The 19,574-nt window shown below is 39.7% G+C and overlaps 1 protein-coding gene across 1 annotated transcript; it reads left to right on the top strand.

Moving 5' to 3' along the window:
• Positions 1-17,292: 17,292 nt before the first annotated feature.
• LOC120227030 (olfactory receptor 11L1) lies at positions 17,293-18,264 on the top strand. Its single transcript, XM_039225177.1, has one exon. The coding sequence runs from the start codon at positions 17,293-17,295 to the stop codon at positions 18,262-18,264; it is 972 nt and encodes a 323-aa protein (XP_039081108.1).
• The last annotated feature ends 1,310 nt before the right edge of the window (positions 18,265-19,574 follow it).

Below are 19,574 nucleotides of genomic sequence, written 5' to 3'. Positions count from 1 at the left end.
GGCAAACGCAGGGAGTGTCTGTCACTGAGCATCCTGTAACTTCCTTTCTGTGGAGTTTGGAGCGATGGTGAGTGTGCCTGGACTTAATTATCCAGTCTGCCCTCAGCACACCTTTGTCAGTATCCAGACTCTCGGACACAAGGGTAAGAGAAAGACACAATCCTCCAGCTCTCAAGAAGCCTTCAGATCCATCATGAGCCCTCAGGCAATTACAGAGTACTAACTAGGAGAAAGGATACTCACCCATGCACAACAATGTAATAGAGGACTCAGCTGGGCTGCTGGGTTGGGCTGAAGCCCTCAAGGGGTCTCTGAGCTAACAACTGAGGGGTGAGTACAAGATGTCAGTAGGAAGGGAAGCCACACACAGGGGGCAAAGGGGGCACAGAACTGAACTGTGTGGGAGGCAGCAACATGAGTCCCTGAGAGCCATCCAGGCAGGCTGGTGTGGGGGTCCAGATGAGGATGAGTGGCTGCAGATAAGGTCCCAGTGATAGGCGGGGACACATGACTCAGGTCTTTGGGGCTCTTGTGACGTTTGTGGGTCCTTAGTCTACAGATGGGGGCTTGGCTTGAAGTTTTGGTGGTGGGCAGGGTCTGAAAGTTTTATCTGCCCAAAGTCTAGGTGGATAAAAAAAAAAAAAAAAATTAGATTCTTTGAGAACAAACAGATGCATATATGAGCCTTCCCACTAGAAAAGTCGGCCATGGCCCAGGCTAGCTAGCTTGTTATTTTGAAGAGCACCAGTCATAGAAATTCTATTTTCTAGCTAAGGGGGTTTAGATAAGTCCAAGTCCACCTTTCTGTGCCAAACTTCCTCTAAAATATGAGGACATTGTTAGTGCCACTCATACAAGACTATTCAGAGGATCAAATGAACTCATAGTTACCACACATTTGGGTCAGTCTCTGGCAGTAAGTATATTTAATTAAAGAAAAATAACAAAGGGGCGTGCGTATGGCTCCGTAGATTGAGCATCCAACTCTTGGGTTTGGATCAGGTCATGACCTCATGGCTTCACAGGTTCAAGCCCTGCATCAGGCACTGTGCTGGCAGCATAGAGCCAGCTTGGGATTCTTTATCTCTCTCTCCATCTCTCTCTCTCTCTCTACCCTGACCCTTCCCTACTCATGCACATTATTTCTTTCTCAAGGCAAATTGATAAACCTAAAAAGAGAAAAAGAAAAAAGAAAAATAGCAAAATAAATGGAAGAAGGCTAGTGAGACACTTTAAGCTACATTAAGATAGGGAGATTTTTTTTTTCCTGTTTCATTCAATGCTGTATCCCCCGGTACCCTGAAGAGTGACTGGCACATTTGGACACTCAATAAATACTAGTTGAATAAATAATAAGTGAACAGAATCAGTAGAGTTTATTCTAGAAGATAATGGATGAGGGAATCTCAAAGATGAAAATATTATGTCGGGGCTCCTGGGTGGGTCAGTTGATTAAGCATCCGACTTCGGCTCAGGTCATGATCTCACTGTTGGTGAGTTCAAGCCCCCGCATCAGGCTCTGTGCTGACAGCTCAGAGCCTGGAGCCTATTTCCAATTCTGTGTCTCCCTCTCTCTCTGACCCTACCCTGCTCATGCTGTCACTCTCTCTCTCAGAAATAAATAAAACATTTTTAAAAATTTTAAAAATATATTATGTCAAAAGTGAGTTCTGGGGTGCCCAGGTGGCTCACTCGGTTGGGCATCTGACTCGACTTTGGCTCAGGTCATGATCAAACCCCAAGTCAGGCTGAGTGTGAAAGCTGCTTGAGATTCTCTCTCTGTCTCCCTCTGCACCTCTCTTCCACTTGTGCTCTCTCTCTAAAAATGAATAAAATGAAAAAAAAAGTGAGTTCTATATATTTTTCTACAGTTTACATATATTAGTTTGCTTTTTATTTATATCCATGAGACTCTCAGTGATGCTAGAAACTTGCATTTCATTGGGAGACACAATAAAGCAATGTATTTGCTCAAATGTATGGGTGAATTGGTAACACAGCTCACTTTATGTAGATTTCCTAATTCCTAGGAGGCTAACAGAAGCTTGTTGGCTTCCAGTTTGAGAATCACAGTGGTTTTCAGAAGGGTGAGGCAGAGTAAGTGAATTGATGCCAGATAGCATTTCTTCCCCAACTGATTCTAGGCTAGCTACATTTAAGCTGTTTGGTCTCCAGACTTGTTAGCCTAGGGATGAGGTCTGTACCATCATTGCTCTTAGGAAAACACATTCCCCTGCAGCCTATCAGTGCAGGTAAATCGCAGACTGATTATAATTTGATTTCAGTATAATTACAAATGCTTTGTGAAGTGACTCCCTGGGCACTGTCTTGTTTAATAGAGTTGATCTAACTTAAATTTGTATTTTCTCACAATCTTTCTTCTAAGGTGAATAAAATATCTGTGTGTGTGGATACGACCATAATTTGGTCAGCTCCCTCCCAGATTCTTCTTACCTTGGACTCTTTTTCAGGTTGCATAGCTCCAAATGCCCTCCCACAACCCTCACTAATATTCTTCCTCTAATCCTCCTCTCTATTTGTGTCTTGCCTTCTCTGACAATATGGGGTCCTCCATCCTTTGAATATCCCTCCCTACTCATGTTTCCTAACTCGCTAGGCACAGGGGTTTTGGGTCCCTGAAAGGCTCTCTCTGAAGCATCCACATTTCCTCTCCCAGCCCATATTCTATGTCCTTTCACCAAGGCTCTCAGTCCTCCCTGGCATATCATTTGCCTCAGCTCTGGGTATTCACAATCTCCTGGACCCCAACTCATCCTACTCCACGAGAGCAGGGATAGGGGGGTGGAGGTGGGGGAATGCAAACCTCAAAAGCAACAGCCACTGACACAGCAGTTTGCTTCCTGCTTGTGGTTTTCAAAAGGATCTTGGTTGGTTTTCATTCAGCAGTTACACCCTGCTTTTTTTTTGTTGTTGTTGTTCCTTTTTCCCCAGAGACTATATTGGTGAGTCACTGAGCCAACGTTTTCAAATGTCCTCTATGGACACAGCCTCAGTTTTCCCCAGTTAGTAAGAGGCACCCGCATCCAGCATGCCTCCGTGTTTCTGTGGAAGGATTCCAGAAAGAAAAGTCGAAGAAGAGAGCTTCCTCATGATTATAAGGGAGAACCAAGGGTACAGGAGGCAAATGCCATCCCTTGGCCTGTTTCCCACACACATGAGCTCCAGTCAGCGTCTGTGCTTGTTTACAAATGTAGACTTACATAGTAATGTTATATATATTTTATTAATGCTTATGTATTTTTTTATTTTGAGATAGAAAGGGGGAGTAATTGGGAGAGGGGCAGAGAAAGGGAGACAGAGGATCCAAACCAGGCTCTGAGCTGTCAGGGCCTGACGTGGGGCCCAGACCGACAAATTCTGAGATCATGACCTGAGCTGAACTCAGACACTTCAGACTGAGGTACCCAGGTGCCCCAGTAATGTTATATTTAAAAAGTGACTTACATTACAATTTTCCTTTAAGTAATTTGACGGATTTAAGGACAAAAATGTATCCTGTTCATATTTTTATTCCAAAGTCTCTTCATTCTGGGTCAGCACAGACTAAGGGCCCAGTGTAGCTTCTGAAATAAAGTAACAAATACAATGTCCCATGTGAGATTTGCAATCATTCTCTGAAAGAAATGTTGTAAACCCCATCCATATATTAGATATGAGAAATCTGAGAAGGAAACACATGCAGGGAGTGGAATCAGACCCGCCTTAACTCTGCTTCAATGTCTAGTATTTAATGATGATGCTATTGTGCTCTGCAGACCCATGCAGGTATGGCATTCCTCCTCCTTCAGTAGATGGGGTTAGAAGCTAGGAGTCAGGTATTGGGTTCCAATACAGAGTTAATTAAGAAGGAGACCTCAGGGACACCTGGGTGACTCAGCTGGCAAAGTGCCTGTCAGTTGATTCGGCTCAGATCATGATCTCGGGGTTCATGAGTTCAAGCACCACATTGGGTTCTGTGCTGACATTGTGAAGTCTGCTTGGGATTCTCTCTCTCCATCTCTCTCTGCCCCTCCCCCACTAGCTGAAGTTCTCTGTCTCTTACCCTCTCTGTCTCTCTCTGTCTCTTTCTTAAAAAAAAAAATAAACATTAAAAATTTAAGAGGAAGACCTCAGAGCTTATGTCTAGCTGTAGGAGAGAACTGGCACATGGCCAAAATAACAAGGTGGTGGCACATATTACCAGGTGTTTGAAGGATGGACAAACAGGACAACCAGAATGAAGATGCTATGTATATACATGTGGAGAAAAGGGGTCTGAAAAGTTCATAAAGTAACTACTACTGGAACACTGTGTCCAAGAACCAGAATGAAGATACTATGTATATGCATGTGGAGAAAGGGGTCTGAAAAGTTCATAAAGTAACTACTACTGGAACTCAGTGTCCAGGGAGACCTGGAATTGCCAGCCTGCCTCTGTACTTCTGGTGGAATCAGGTGAGAATAAACACAAGTGCAAACTCCAGTGATAAATGAGGCAACATTGACTGTGTTGGAACTTCCCATAGTTTGATGTCTAGTTTGATGTCATTCTTGCTCAGGCTGGGACTGGGGCAAGATCAGCTGATGACCAGTGTCACATGCTGTGCAAATATGTTTAGAGTTTTATTTGTGGGTAATGGGTACTGATGGCAGATTTATGCCCAGCCCCCGCTGTTGTCTTTCCTGGTGATTTGGGTATTGAAGCCCGAAGAGTCACTCTGAATTAGAGGCTTTTTCTATCCTCAGGGAAGCTCCAGTATGGCTGGAGGCTTGGGGGGGGGGGGGACGCGAATGGGACACATGTTTTTCCAAACTGTAGAAGCAGCCTGGACTCAATTATATTTATATGGATTCCATTATTCTATATCCCCTTAATGTAAAAACAGACCTTCTAGGCCTCTCTGGCCTTCAAATAAGGCCTGTGAAAGAGTCTTTAATGAGTGCAATGCTATCCCATCTCCTTTTTTTTTTTAATGTTTTATTTATTTCTGAGAGAGAGAGAGACAGCATGAGCAGGGGAGGGTCAGAAAGAGAGGTAGACACAGAATCTGAAGCAGGCTCCAGGCTCTGAGCTGTCAGCACAGAGGCCGACACAGGCCCGAACCCACAAACCGTGAAATCATGACCTGAGTCAAAGCCTGACACTTAACCGACTGAGCCACCCAGGTGCCCCTCTCAACTCCTTATTCTATCTCCATTCTATGTAAAATGCATGAGAAAAGACACTGAGGTATTTCCTCCTTTATATATAGACTTTAACACACACACAATTAAAGTTCTAGTATGGAATCCAGTGTTTCATAGTGCTATTATTGTAAATTAGGTTGCTACATACATATGCATTGTCACTTAGTGTTTACATGATATGCCCTATGCTAAGAATGTCTGAATTCAAGAGTCTTCTACAAACCCATTATAGCATAAGGAGAAACAAATGAGTCACAAAAGAGCATTTTTTCCAGCTTCCTATAAGATTTAAACAGAGAGTAGAGCATAGTTTTAATTAGTGGCAGGGTGGGAGAGAAATCAGGGAGAATTCATGGCAATATTTGAAGAGGGTTTCCTGAGAGTAAAAATAGCAGGACACAAAACACTTAATTAAAAAAAAAAAAAAAAAAGTTTAGCCTCATTGAAAAAAAAAACGAAAACATTCTCAAAGTATAAATAAAGAAGTCACGGGGTACCTGAGTGGCTCAGTGGGTTGAGTGTCTGACTTCGGCTCAGGTCATGATCTCACGGATGGTGGGTTTGAGATAGGTGACGGGCTCTGTGCTGACAGCTAGCTCAGAGCCTGGAGCCTGCTTCAGATTATGTTTCCCTCTCTCCCTGACCCTCCCCTGCTCATGCTGTCTCTCTCTCTCTCAGAAATAAAACATTTAAACAATTTAAAAAATAATAAATAGGGGCTCCTGGGTGGCTTAGTCGGTTAAGCGTTCGACTTTCGCTCAGGTCATGATCTCGCAGTTCGTGGGTTCGAGCCCCGCGTCGGGCTCTGTGCTGACTGCCAGCTCAGAGCCTGGAGCCTATTTCAGAGCCTGTGTCTCCCTCTCTCTCTGACCCTCCCCTGCTCAAGCTGTCTCTCTCTCTCTCTCTCTCCTAGAAATAAATAAAACATTAAAAAATTAAAAAATAATAAATAAATAAGTCACATAATCCTCCCAAAAATGGAATGTTCATATGAAACCTTTTATGAACTGAAATAACATAAAGAAAGAAAAAACTTACACAGAAACATTTTTCAGCATTCGCAGACCCACAGAGTAAACTCTCTTAGGCTTTTCTGATACCTAGGGATGCATGTTGCTAATAAATGCACAAAGTAAGTCAAGATAGAGCATAGAGGCTCACAAAGTTCAAAGCTATGGTGGCTTGATGCTGAGTATAGTTCCTGAGGAAGGAGGTTGGTAGGGCCACTCTTGCGCTCAGGGTGCATGCTACCTCTGTAACTGTTCCCCGAAAACAAACACCGAATGCTATTTTTGCTTTTCACCTTTTTTGTAAAGGTGAAAATCCTCTTCAGATTTATTTTGTTTAGCAAAAGCAGATGCAAGTCTCTCACAAATGCAAACTTTAAAAACATAGAAATACAAACTATCAAAACGCAGGGAATACCTGTAATATCAGCATTGGGCCTTTTAAAAGTAAACTTAAAAATCAAAAACAATTTTGAAGTAAAATTTCTCTGAAAAGCAGATCTCAGTAGGTGAAAGTCTTGGTATCAGCCCCAGGGACTATATCTGAATACTCTTCCTAAATCCCCTAAGAAGGGCTTTTTTTTTTTTTTCCAAATAGTTTATTGTCAAATTGGTTTCCATATAACACCCAGTGCTCATCCCCACAAGTGCCCTCCTCCATGCTCATCTCCCCCCTCCCACCCCCACATCCATCAGTCCTCAGTTTGTTTCTCAGCATTCAAGAATCTCTCATGGTTTTTTTAACCACACATCCCCTCAGATTCCATGTCACCACTTCTGCGGTAGAAATTCTTTTTCATGCAGATATAAGTCTTCCTCATTTTTCTCTCTTGCTAGCTCTTGCATTACCCAGCAGGATAACAACCTTCTATCATTAGTATAATGAGCATTTACTCATTTTCTTTGATATCCTTTGAGCCTTATTCTACTAATATAGTTGGTACAATTCCCAGAGTTGCCCTAAAAGCAGAATGTTACAATGGATTTGAAGCTGAAATAGATCTGCATTCAAACATTAGTGTTCTGACCCTGGTGAGTGACATTTCGTTATCCAAATACCCCTCAAGTGACCCTGCTGAGTTATGCAAGCCTCTCTGATTTTGTCTTTGTGGGTGAAATGGGTCCTTGTAAAGTCTTATATGGGTTTTTGTGCTTGGTGGGCCTGGAATCTAATACCTACTCAACAAACCTTGTCTAAACCCCTCACTTCCCGGTCATATAATGCACCTGAGAGAAAGAAAGGAAAGTGCAGATCTTTGGGGACATAATCTGTTCAGATCCCTGCAGAGGGTAATTGTTCTGAATATCCTTATCTCCATTGTATGTTCATCATGGAGATGTTCAGAAGTGAACTTTTCTTCATCATTATGTGCCAGGAGGTTTATCAAGATAATAACACATTGTCTGCTCATTTCAAAAAATGGCTGTCTTGAAAAGAATAATTATTGACGTCTATATTGGCTACTTCACTGGTTGCATCAATTACTTCATCAGTTTTTTTGAGTTAAATGATTCTAGAGAGTAATTTTAAGTTATTAAAAAAAACTACTTTGCCCAAGTTTGTCCTTGGATATTAAGGATTTCTTTAAAAAAAATACAATATCATCAACCACTGTATTGCAAATGTAGCACAAAGCATTCCTTATACCCATAATGGACCAACCACATCATATAAATATGTAGAGAATACAACAAACAATGAGATATAATGCTTGGATAATTCTCATTCTTACTTTGTAAAAAAACATAAATAGTATTTGAAAATAACTGCAAATAATTTAAATTGATGGACTAAGAATTTTGTCTCCATCCATCGCCCTTCAAGTCTCTACCAAAGATCAATGTTAAGGGGTTATAATGAGATTTTAGGGAGGTGGTGACTCCGCTTTGGAAATAAAGTTCTCTGGTGAATGCGTTCTGGAAAATCCCTCTCATTTCTGTAGTTCTGCAAAGGCAGTATGGTACTGATAAAGCTGAATTTAGATGTTGCCAGTAAACTTTGCTCCTAATTTAATTCAAAATAACTTTTGTCTATGAGATCTTAGAATCACATTTTTCAGAACACTTTGATGTCTATCCTATCTATTCAATAATTATTTCCCTGTATAATACCTAAGCAAGTAATGATATTCCCTGTGTTTGAACAATATCAACCCTGAGTTTTAGGATGTCATTCTTTTTATTGACCCAAAGTATATTTTGCTAAAGGCACTATCTATTAATGACATCTACTTTTAAAATGAAATAGAGTAATTTTAATTTATCTTATAAAACTATTTAATACCTTTTATAAAGTCATCCATGTTTACGTTTTTCAAATCAGAAAAGATACTTCCAGTTATTTTTCATTCCATAATTGTAAAACCTCACAATGTTCTCCATTGAGCACATATTGTATTATCTAGGAGCTTCTCAAGAACACCCTCAAAAGTGAGGGCAGTGGGTTCTGGGAAGGCTGCAGATGAAGCTGTCTGTCCCCATGGTTACATGTGAATCATCTATCAATTTACACATCCTTGTTTCCCCTTTATTATTCTGTAATCAAGTATATTTAGTAAGACAAGTCTCTACGACTCTATACCTAGAGAGGCAGGGAAGAACTCTGTTCCAACATGGTCTCTATATTCAGACATTCTAGTTGGAATTTATGGTTTCATAGTGCCCTTGAGCCCAATTACCTTGAGTGAATCACTTAATTCTGGGCCTTAGCTTTCTTACTTGTAGATTGATGCCCAACATGTAGGCCTATTGCTAATGTGAGATGAAGTAATACACATAAAGCACCATATCGGTTCTATTGTGTAATAAAAGAATCATTATTTTTAATTTAACATGAAATTAGATTGTTGATACAATGGAATATTATAAATTTTCTTAATTTTAAATAACTTTTAGCAACATTTGATTAGTTTAACTATCTATATTTATCTATATCTACATAAATATACATTGGTTACTATTTAATATCTATAATTTTCATATAATCCTTCACATCAAATTGATAACTTTAAATTTCTCTGTTCACTGATCTACGGATTAAGCATACACCAATCTAGAAATTTAGAACTCCAACTTAGAAAACACCAATTTAGAAAACTCTAAAATATCAACTTTACTGGGGAATATAAAACAGGAATTTTAAAATGTTACCTACAGATGAAAATTTAAATATTTTAAAATTATCTATAAATTTGTTTTGATGTGATACATATAAATGGGTATTTTTGTTTGTTTGTTTTTTAAATGTTTTATTTATTTTTGAGAGAGAGAGAGAGAAACAGCGTTAGCAGGGGAGGGTCAGACAAAGAGAGACACAGAATCCGAAGACAGGCTCCAGGCTCTGAGCTGTCAGCACAGACACGGGGCTCGAACCCACGAACCGTCAGATCATGACCTGAGCCGAAGCCGGATGCTCAACTGACGAGCCACCAGGCCCCATGGGTATTTATTTTTGAGGCAACACATAATCCATAGTTAAAATAAGCTTAGAATATTTGAAATATATCAATAATAGGATTCTTGCTGCACTATGAGATAAAACACAGAGCAAATGGCCATTTGAACATGTATTACAACAGATTGTGTATTACACTATCAGAAGACATGATGTTTCTGGGAAATAAAAGACTATTGAAAGAATACCCAAGATAACTAGGGCCAGCAGTAGTGAGGGAAAGATGACTCAGTGAAGGAGAGACACAGAAAGAGACCTCAAAAATTAAGTTATTGGGGCGCCTGGGTGGCTCAGTCGGTTAAGCGTCCGACTTCGGCTCAGGTCATGATCTCACGGTCAGTGAATTCGAGCCCCATGTCAGACTCTGTGCTGACAGCTCGGAGCCTGGAGCCTGCTTCAGATTCTGTGTCTCCCTCTCTCCCTGACCCTCCCCCTCTCGTGCTCTGTCTCTCTCTCAAAAATAAACAAAACATTAAAAATTTAAATTAAGTTCTTAAGGTACACATTTGTAGATTTCTAAGGTTTTATGTCATTAATACCTTTTGAAACCTACAAATGTGCACCATAGCTTGCAGTTAATTTATTTCATGATATGTTTTTAATCCTTATTATATTCCTTAGTCTTAATTGGTGATGTCTATTCACCTGTGCTCTAATATCTTCTCTTGCCAGAAAAGAGACCCCCACCCCATCACAACAGGCTTGAATGTTAGAGGGAAGCTCCCTGGCGCCCCCTATCTCCCATGGTTTGCTCTCACCAGGCAGCCAGGCTGATTTGTGAAGCTTGGCACTTTCTGGTAGTGGGTATGTATACATTGCTCATGTTCCACACGCCTTCTGGCTGGTTATTCCTCATGTGCTGGGGTGATGATCTTTGTAGGCATGGACATTCTCCCATCCCCATGAACAGAGCTCTGGCTGAGGTGTATAGATGAATGTGCCTGAGAAAACTATCAAAGTACATATCTTCTTTGAAACCCTATCATGACTTTCCTTTTTTCTTTTTTCTGAAAACATGAAGTAATTAAAAATCTACATTTGAGATTAGATATGAAAAGCCCAAGGGTGCCTGGGTGGTTCAGTGTGTTAAGTGTCTTACTACTGACTTTGGTTCAGGTCTTGATCTCAAAGTGGTAGGTTTGAGACCCCAGTTGGTCTCCTTGTTGGACATGGAGCTTACAAAAAAAAAAAAAAAAAAAAAAAAAAAGTGGGGTCAGATATGAAAAGCCCACTTCACATAAGACTATGTAGTTTATAAATGGTGCTTAACTCTGTTCCCACAAAATTAATAGCATTAGAAAACAGCTATTATGAAAATTAGTTGTAAAAGTAGTTGCAAAAAGTGCCAAGATATACAGGCTACATAAAATTAGCTATAAAAACAAAAGCCAGGATACAGTCTATACAGTAGTGACCCAACAGTATTACCCATATGTAAAATGCACAAAAAAGTTTATAAGGTAAGACATCAGGTGCATATCTCTGGAAGACAGTACTGTAAAGCCAGCCCCCAAATAACCTGTATATTCTTCCTAACGTTTTATTACCTGAATCACCATAGCTTCTGATAGTATAGTATACAACATATCTCAATAGCATTCAGTTGTGACCATTTGCTGTGCATATTATTTCACCACAGTTTCTCACTTAAAATTATTTATAATGTAATTTATTACATATTAAGAATGATGTTGTTGAGTTAAAAATAACACATATATGTGCATCACACCAAAATAAATTTATTGATATTTTTGTCTACATCTTTCCATTTTCAAGCTTTCTGTAAACTATATACATGAATTATATTATTTTAAAAAATTATATTGGGGAACCTGGTTTGCTCAGTTTGTTGAGCATTCGACTTTGGCTCACGTCACGATCTCACAGTTCATGAGTTTAAGCCCACATTGGGCTCTGTGCTGACAGCTTGAAGTTTGCAGCCTGCTTCAGATTCTGTGTCTCCCTCAATCTCTGCCCCTTCCCTGCTCACATTCTGTCTCTCTCTCTCTCTCTCTCACTCTCTCAAAAATAAATAAAACATTAAAAATTAAGGTATAAAACATTAAAAAAATAAAAATATATTAAATTAAATGCCAATGCATAAAATTATAATGCCTTTCATACACTTGGATCTTTGTGTGCATGTGTGTGTTTGTTTTGCTTGTTTTTGTTTTGTTTTTATTTATTTATTCTTTACTTTCTCTGACTTTATATGTTTTAATTAATTCATTTAAATGAAAATTAGATAACATACAGTGTAGTATTGGCTTTAAGAGTAGAATCCAGTGATTCATCACTGACATATAACACCCAGTGCTCATCCCAACAAGTGCCCTCCTTAATGCCCATAGCGCATTTAGCCCATCCTCTACCCACCTCGCCTCCAGCAAACCTCAGTTTGTTCTCTGTATTTAAGAGTATCTTATGGTCTACTTCCCTCTGTTTTTATCTTATTTTTCCTTCTCTTCCCTTATGTTAATTTTTTGTGTTTCTTAAATTGCACATATGAGTGAAATCATATGGTATTAGTCTTTCTCTGACTAACTTATTTCATTTAACATAATACACTCCAGTTCCATCCAAATCGACGTAAATGGCAAGGTTTGATTAATTTTGATCACCAAGTAATATTCCACTGTAAATCATTGTATATATCTCACATTTTTTGTTTTTAGTTTTGTTATATTACAGACAGGTTGAGAACTTCTTCCATTCCAATTCATCTTCCAAAACTCAAACGAAGACAGCCTCTCAAACAAACTCAGATGTTGCATTTTCCTTGTTAAGGTGACAGAGTCACATTTAGAATGAGCTTGGGTACTGATTGCTTTCGTTGCATGAATTAATTAAATTCCAATCATAAGTTATGTTTTTATTTTTCATTTAGTTATACTTGCAATTAAAATATGATGGCAAAATGCCATCCAAGAAATGGCAGCTGCCAAATGTCCAATTCTCAGGATAGATGATTCCCTCCTTGCCTGCTTACAATATTTTAGCAAAACACTCCTGTTTGGTTTAATTTTTATCTCAACATTTTTGAGACAAATTCTAATTAAAAAGAATACCACTCCAAAATAATGTAAAAATTAATCTATCCTGAATGTATTATAGACATCTAAGCCTCAGTGGGCAGAGTTGAATCTCAGAAGATTCATTCCATTGTTTATTCACATGATTGACAAATTACAGAAAACGTATCTGGGGACCAGGATTCTCAGAAGGGCCAGGTCCCCAAGATACTCAGTTATTTAAAGGAGAAGAAGCCTGCTTCACCCAGCATCAAACCCCAGCAGAGGACATGGCAAATTCCTACTTGCAGGAGGAAAGCATGGCTCACATTTGGGTGCGAGGAGGGCCAGGCTGATGGTGGAGCAGGGACACTTAAGGCTCTCAATGCTGGGAAGAAAGACAGGTATGGGAGGTTCATGTAGACAGGCACAAAGGTTCTCAGAAGGAAATCAACATGGTGTGTATTTTAGTGTCACATAACATAAGTGTTATTGTAGTGTTTGCTTTGGTTATTGTGATGAATTCTAAAATTACATACATCAATAAATTATTTCTCACTCTCAAGGCAGTTTGAGCCTTTGCTGATGCTCTATTTATGTGAAAATTAAATAAATGATCTTATCTCAATAGCCTAGCATAGAAATCTATAGTAACAAAGTTACTTAGGGAGTCATAGGCCATTTAGTTGACCTTAGGCAAGATTGCAACAATAACATTTTTTAAAATTATTTTTTATGTTTATTTATTTTTGAAAGAGAGAGTGTGAGCAGAGGAGAGGCAGAGAAAGAGGAAAACAGGATCAGAAGCAGACTCCAGGCTCTGAGCTGTCAGCATAGAGCCCTCGGCAGGGCTCAAACTCATGAGTGGTGAGATCATGACCTGAGCTGAAGTTGGATGCTAACCACTTAATAGACTAAACCACCCAAGTGCCCCTCAACAATAACATTTTTAAATATTTATTTTCATATAAATTCAAAGAGAGCTACAAAATTATATCTAAGGTTATACTGGCTGCTAAAATGGACTCAGCATTTTGGGAGGTAGATCTTTTCATTTTGATTTGTTTTATTTTACAATCGAAAAATTTAGCTCACTATAATTAAGGTACTTTTAGCATTTTAATCTTGAATTGATATCCTAAGCTCCCAGAGGGGCTGTAGAGAAGTCAGAGAAGGTATCATGGAGGTGATATCTGAGCAGACTGGAAGAATATGAACCATTTAGAAATATACAGGGATAATGTTCCAGAAAACTGAACGTGTTGAATAGAAAGGGAATCAAGGCCTATGCTGTTTGGGGCACCTGGGTTGCTCAGCCAGTTGAGCGTCCCACTCTTTATTTGGACTAAGGTCATGACCCCACTTATCATGAGATTAAGCCCCTGTCTGGTTCTGTGCTGAGTATGCAGTCTGCTTGGGATTCTTTCTCTCCCTCTGCCCCTCTCCCTGGCTCATGCTTTCTCTCTCTCTTAAAACAAAACAAAACAAAACAGAAAACAAACAAACAAACAAAAAATTTGTTGTTTGAACAATACTGAAGGAGCTGGAGTTCTGGAAGCAGAATGGGAGAAAAGTGGACAATGAGATTACAGAGGAGGTGGGAAGAGACAACAAATAGGATCTCATTCTCTGTGAAGGCTTTGGCTTTTCTTTTATTTCTTACTCTTTAAGGAGTCACATATATAGTTCAAGATGTATAAGACACACCCAATATTGTATCTCTGATAACAAGTGCATAGATTTTGTTACAATATCATTTTCATTCCATATGAATTTTTCATGGTTAAATGAAGATAATCTGGGGCGCCTGGGTGGCTTAGTCGGTTAAGCGTCCGACTTTCGCTTGGGTCATGATCTCGCGGTTCGTGGGTTCGAGCCCCACGTCGGGCTCTGTGCTGACTGCCAGCTCAGAGCCTGAAGCCTGTTTCAGTCTGTGACTCCCTCTCTCTCTGACCCTCCCCTGCTCACGCTGTCTCTCTCTCTCTCTCCTAGAAATAAATAAAAATATTAAAAAAAAACTGTCTTTAAAAAAAATAAAAAAATAAATAAATGAAGATAATCTTCCAAAGAGTTTGCTCAAAGTATGAAAGGAGGAAATAGAACCTAGCAAGACTAGTGAACTAAAACAACAGTGATTTAACAGAACAACTGATTCCTGATGTGTGAATAAACCGATTGGCCACATTGTTTTATTCACTTGTCAGGAATGATTCATAGGACCCTAGGCTCCCATTGCACCCTGTAGGCTGAGTGCCACTGTTGGCTCTGAGCAGAGGAGTGACATGCTCTGCCCTGTATTTCAAAGTCTCATTCTGGCTGCTTTACTGAGTATTTTGTGAACAAAGGCAGATGGATGTGGAGGGCTGCAAGGAGACTATCAAAGAATCCAGGGAGAGCAAGTGGTCCTGTTTTTGTATATACTTTCAGGTGAAGCCAGGTGATTTTGGTGAGAAACTAGATACCAGGTCTGAGAAAGACAAGAGTTGAGGTGTCCAGCCTGAGAAAGTGGGAGGTGGAGTAACCATCAGTGAGATGGGGGAGACACACTAAGGGAGACGGGTGGGCGAGACAGAAATGCAGGTCAGTTAGTGTTAAGTTTCAGATGCTAAGTAGACATGCCAGTGTGCATTTGAAATAGGGGAATTGCTTACATAAGGCTGATATTCAAGCGTGGTACACACATTTTGGTGTTGAGGGCCGGGTGATAGCATTTAAAGTTAAAAGCCTGAAGTGAGTGTCTGTGGATAGGTATTCAACCCTGATGCCCTACATTAACAGGTTTGGGTGTGGTGATATGCTAGCAAAGTAAATAAACACAATGTAAAAGACAGGTCTGTGCTGAATTCAGGGGCATATAGCTGTGCATGTTCAGTGACAAAAGTAGATTCAGGAAGAGAGTAGAATGCACTCTGTGATGCTAACAACAGATTACAACCACTAGTGATGCTTGAAGAATGACTGTAAATGTGACAGAACTATTTTGGTGGACTGCTGAGGGAAACCCGCTGACCAAGTGAATTCAAGTGGGAATGCAGGCAATCTACAGAGTTAACAGTCTCAGTAAGAGGAGTGCAAGTGAGTGGAGAACACAGTGATATCAAGACTTTATGATTTCTATTCTTTCTTTTTATTTTTTTTTTATTTTTTAAACTTTATTTATTTTGAGGGTGAAAGGCAGGGAGGGGTAGAGAGAGAGGGAGAGATAGAATACCAAGCAGACTCCACCCTGTCGTCATGGAGTCCGATGCTGGGCTCAAACTCATGAACCATGAGACCATGACCTGAGCTGAAATCAAGAGCTGCACTTAACTGACTGAGCCACCAAGACACTCCTCTGTCTTTTTAAAGGGAGAGAAAAGCAGCCTGTTTACATGCTGAGAAATTATCTAGCAAAGAGGGACCATTGTTAATTCAGGGGAGTAAGAGAATATAATACCTGCAAAGCCTTCCACTTTGTGGGAGGGTAAGGAACTAAAGCATGTGTGGAGGGATTTGCCTTAACCCAGGAATAGACTTCTTATTTGGAGGAAGATGTAGGAAGTAGATACAGAGGAACAAAAGGAGGTTGGAGAATTTCGTTCTCTGAGAATCTGGATAGTCCTGTTGGAGGATTTCAGTTTTCTCTTCAGAACAACAGGTCTTTGCCAAAGGCATAGATATACAATGAAGTGTTGAAAGTTTGAAAAGAGAAAAGCACATATGAAATAGTCACTGAGGAGAATGGAAGAGTAAATAGATGCAGGACATGTGCAGTCATTGATACATGGCACTACAGACACACTGGAGTTATTGGTATTGAATTTTGAGATAGCAACATTATGTGTTGTGTCTCATCTCCTTTATTGCAGGGAAGCTCATGTATGCCAGGTGGATGTTGCCTTTAACCAGGACTAGCTCTGACAATGAATGAAAGGAAAGCAAATAAAAGTGACATGTTAAATGTATACGAGAGAGTAATTACAGTGACTGAGCATCATATCTACCAGGGCAAAAAAGGACAGCAGTGAGGTACAGGTTAGCTCAGCACAGAGTTTCTCTCTCTCTCACACACACACACACACACACACACACACACACACACACACACAGGTGAGAAAGAGAGAGCGCGCGCAAAGCATCCATAAATACTCTTTGTGAGGAGAATGAATAAACTTCCCCTAAGATGCCATAGGAGATATGCTTTGTCTGATTTCTTCATCAGACAAAACTCATAGATGAGAAAAGAAAGTCATTGCTTCCATATGTGCCTGGTTTCTAAAACAATGTTGTTGTTATTATTCTTATTTTCCAAGTTTGGTGTCCATCAGAGATATTTTTTCATTTTGTTTTGTTTTTGTAGTTTTATTATTATTATTATTTTGAATCTTTGGACCAGAGACTTCTAAATTTCAGAGAACACAATGCATGGAATTTGCTGAGGTTCTTTCCAAGATCTGGCATCCACATTCACCTTGTGATATAAAAATGTTTTCCCATAAAATCAAGATGAAATTATGCATTTGTCCCTGCGAAGTGTTGTATATAAAGTCCTGAAGTATTTTAATTGTTTCTGAAGCTCTAAACATCAATAGCTACAAATATTTGCATGATTTGTATAAAGTGGTTTTCCAGAATATTTTCCCTTCCACAGGTAATGAAGCCCCCAAATGTAACCACTGTCACTGAGTTTCAGCTACTAGGATTCCAGAACCTTCTTGAACAGCAGACACTACTCTTTGCCATTTTCCTGTTCATCTACTTTCTCACAGTCACAGGGAATGTTGTCATTATTGCAGTGGTGAGCCAGGATCAGCGACTGCACTTGCCTATGTACGTATTTCTCAAACACCTCTCCTTTCTGGAGATCTGCTATACATCCACAATTGTGCCCCTTCTCCTGGCCAACCTGTTCTCCCATGGCCACACCATCTCCTTCCCCACCTGTATGGCACAGCTTTACTTCTTCGTGTTCTTTGGGGCTACTGAGTGTTTTCTTCTGGCCATGATGGCCTATGACCGATATCTGGCCATCTGCAGCCCACTTCACTACATTTCCCTGATGAATCCTGAGATCTGTACCAAGCTAGTGGCAATCTCCTGGTTGACAGGTGTTGGCACAGGATTTCTGCCCTCCCTAATGATTTCCAGGTTGGATTTCTGTGGGCCTAATCAGATCAATCATTTCTTCTGTGACCTCCCTCCCCTCATGAAGCTTTCATGTTCCAGTGTGTCTATCACCAGGATGGTCATCTTTTTTCTGTCAATTGCAGTGCTGTGCATTTGCTTTTTCCTTACACTTGTATCCTATGTTTTTATTGTGTCCACCATATTGAGAATTCCTTCAGGTTCTGGCCGGATGAAGACCTTTTCCACATGTGGCTCCCATTTGGCTGTTGTCACTATCTACTATGGGACCATGATCTCCATGTATGTTCGCCCCAATGACCACCTGTCACCTGAAGTCAACAAGATTATTTCTGTCTTCTACACTGTGGTCACCCCACTGCTGAACCCTGTTATCTACAGCTTCAAGAATCAAGAATTCAAAGAGGCTGTTAGAAAAGTCATGAGAAAAAAGTGTGGTATCTATGGAGTAAAAGTGAAGGGGAATTTCTTCTTTAGGTAAGGAAAATTAGCACAGAACATGCCACAGATTAAGTTTGGGAATATATGAGTGACAGGTTCAAAGCATTCAAACTTGAATGTCATCCTTGGCACTATGTTGAATTCCACAAGCCATAATGAAAGTTTTTTTTTTTTTTCATGGTCCCTTGGTAACAACTACTCAGAAAATAAATTCCCTTTATCAAATCATTTTAGGGGCAATTTTGTCCTTTGACACTTTCTTTCATATTCCAATGAGAATCTAATTGTATGATTCCAGGACATGATGATTTCAAATATTACTTTCAGATTTTACAGTAAGATTTCTCATGAGTGAAGAAAGTTATACATCTTTTAAGTATTGTTAGTAGATTGGCCTAATAGATTCAATATCTGGTGCTATTGGTGCTTCATAAATGTTTGTGGAATGAGGCTTGTGGGTGATTCAGACAGTTAAGTGTCTAATTCTTGATCTCAGCTCAGGTCTTGATCTCAGGGTCATGAGTTCAAGCCCCATATTCAGTCTACAATTACTTAAAAATATTTATTGGAATGAATGAATGAAAATATATAATTGATTGTTGACATAAATTATCTCCTAGTGAAAGAACAAAGAAACAAATTTTGAGTGCCAAAGATTTATCTAAAGTAACTTAGTCCTTTAAATATTTTATTGTGTTTAATAAAATTCAAGGAAAGGAAGGAAGGAAGGGAAGGAGGAAGACAAAGGGAGGGAGGCATAGGTGGAAGTAGAAGGACAGGTGGAGAGGGGAGAAGAAGGAGAGAAAGATCAAACAAAGAGACAGAGAGAGAAGGAAGAAAGAAACAAAGACATAGAAAGCAAGCATACAAGCAAGCAGGGAGAGAGGGAAAAAAGGTAGGAAAGATAAAGGAAAAGAAGGGAAGAGGAGGAAGAGAAAAGGGAAAATCAACATTTCTTTTTTAAAAAGTTTATTAATTTGACACTCAGGAAGGGGAAGAGAGAGAAGGAGAAAGATAATCCCAGGTAGGCTCTGTACAGTCACCAAAGAGCCCGACATTGGGTGGCAGGGCTACATCTCAAAAACTGTGATTCATGACATGAGCTGAAATCAAGAGTCAGATGCTTAATCGACAGAACCACCCAGGCACCCCCAAAGTTTCTTTTATTCAGACAATATTTAGAAGACCTCTAGTAGTCCTGCCTACTATCTCATTCATTAATTCCACGAATATTTTCAAGGCCCCTATATAGTCAATCCCCTTCTTCAGTCTGGATTCCCCAGGAACACAATGGTAAAGAAATTGCCAAGGAAGGTTTTGCCTTAATGGAGCCTGTAGTTTTGAGGGAGA

This window comes from Hyaena hyaena, unplaced genomic scaffold (genome assembly GCF_003009895.1).
Source record: "Hyaena hyaena isolate Hyena2069 unplaced genomic scaffold, ASM300989v1 scaffold_1959, whole genome shotgun sequence".
NCBI lineage: Eukaryota > Metazoa > Chordata > Mammalia > Carnivora > Hyaenidae > Hyaena > Hyaena hyaena.
This window is presented reverse-complemented; position numbering and strand designations above follow the sequence as displayed.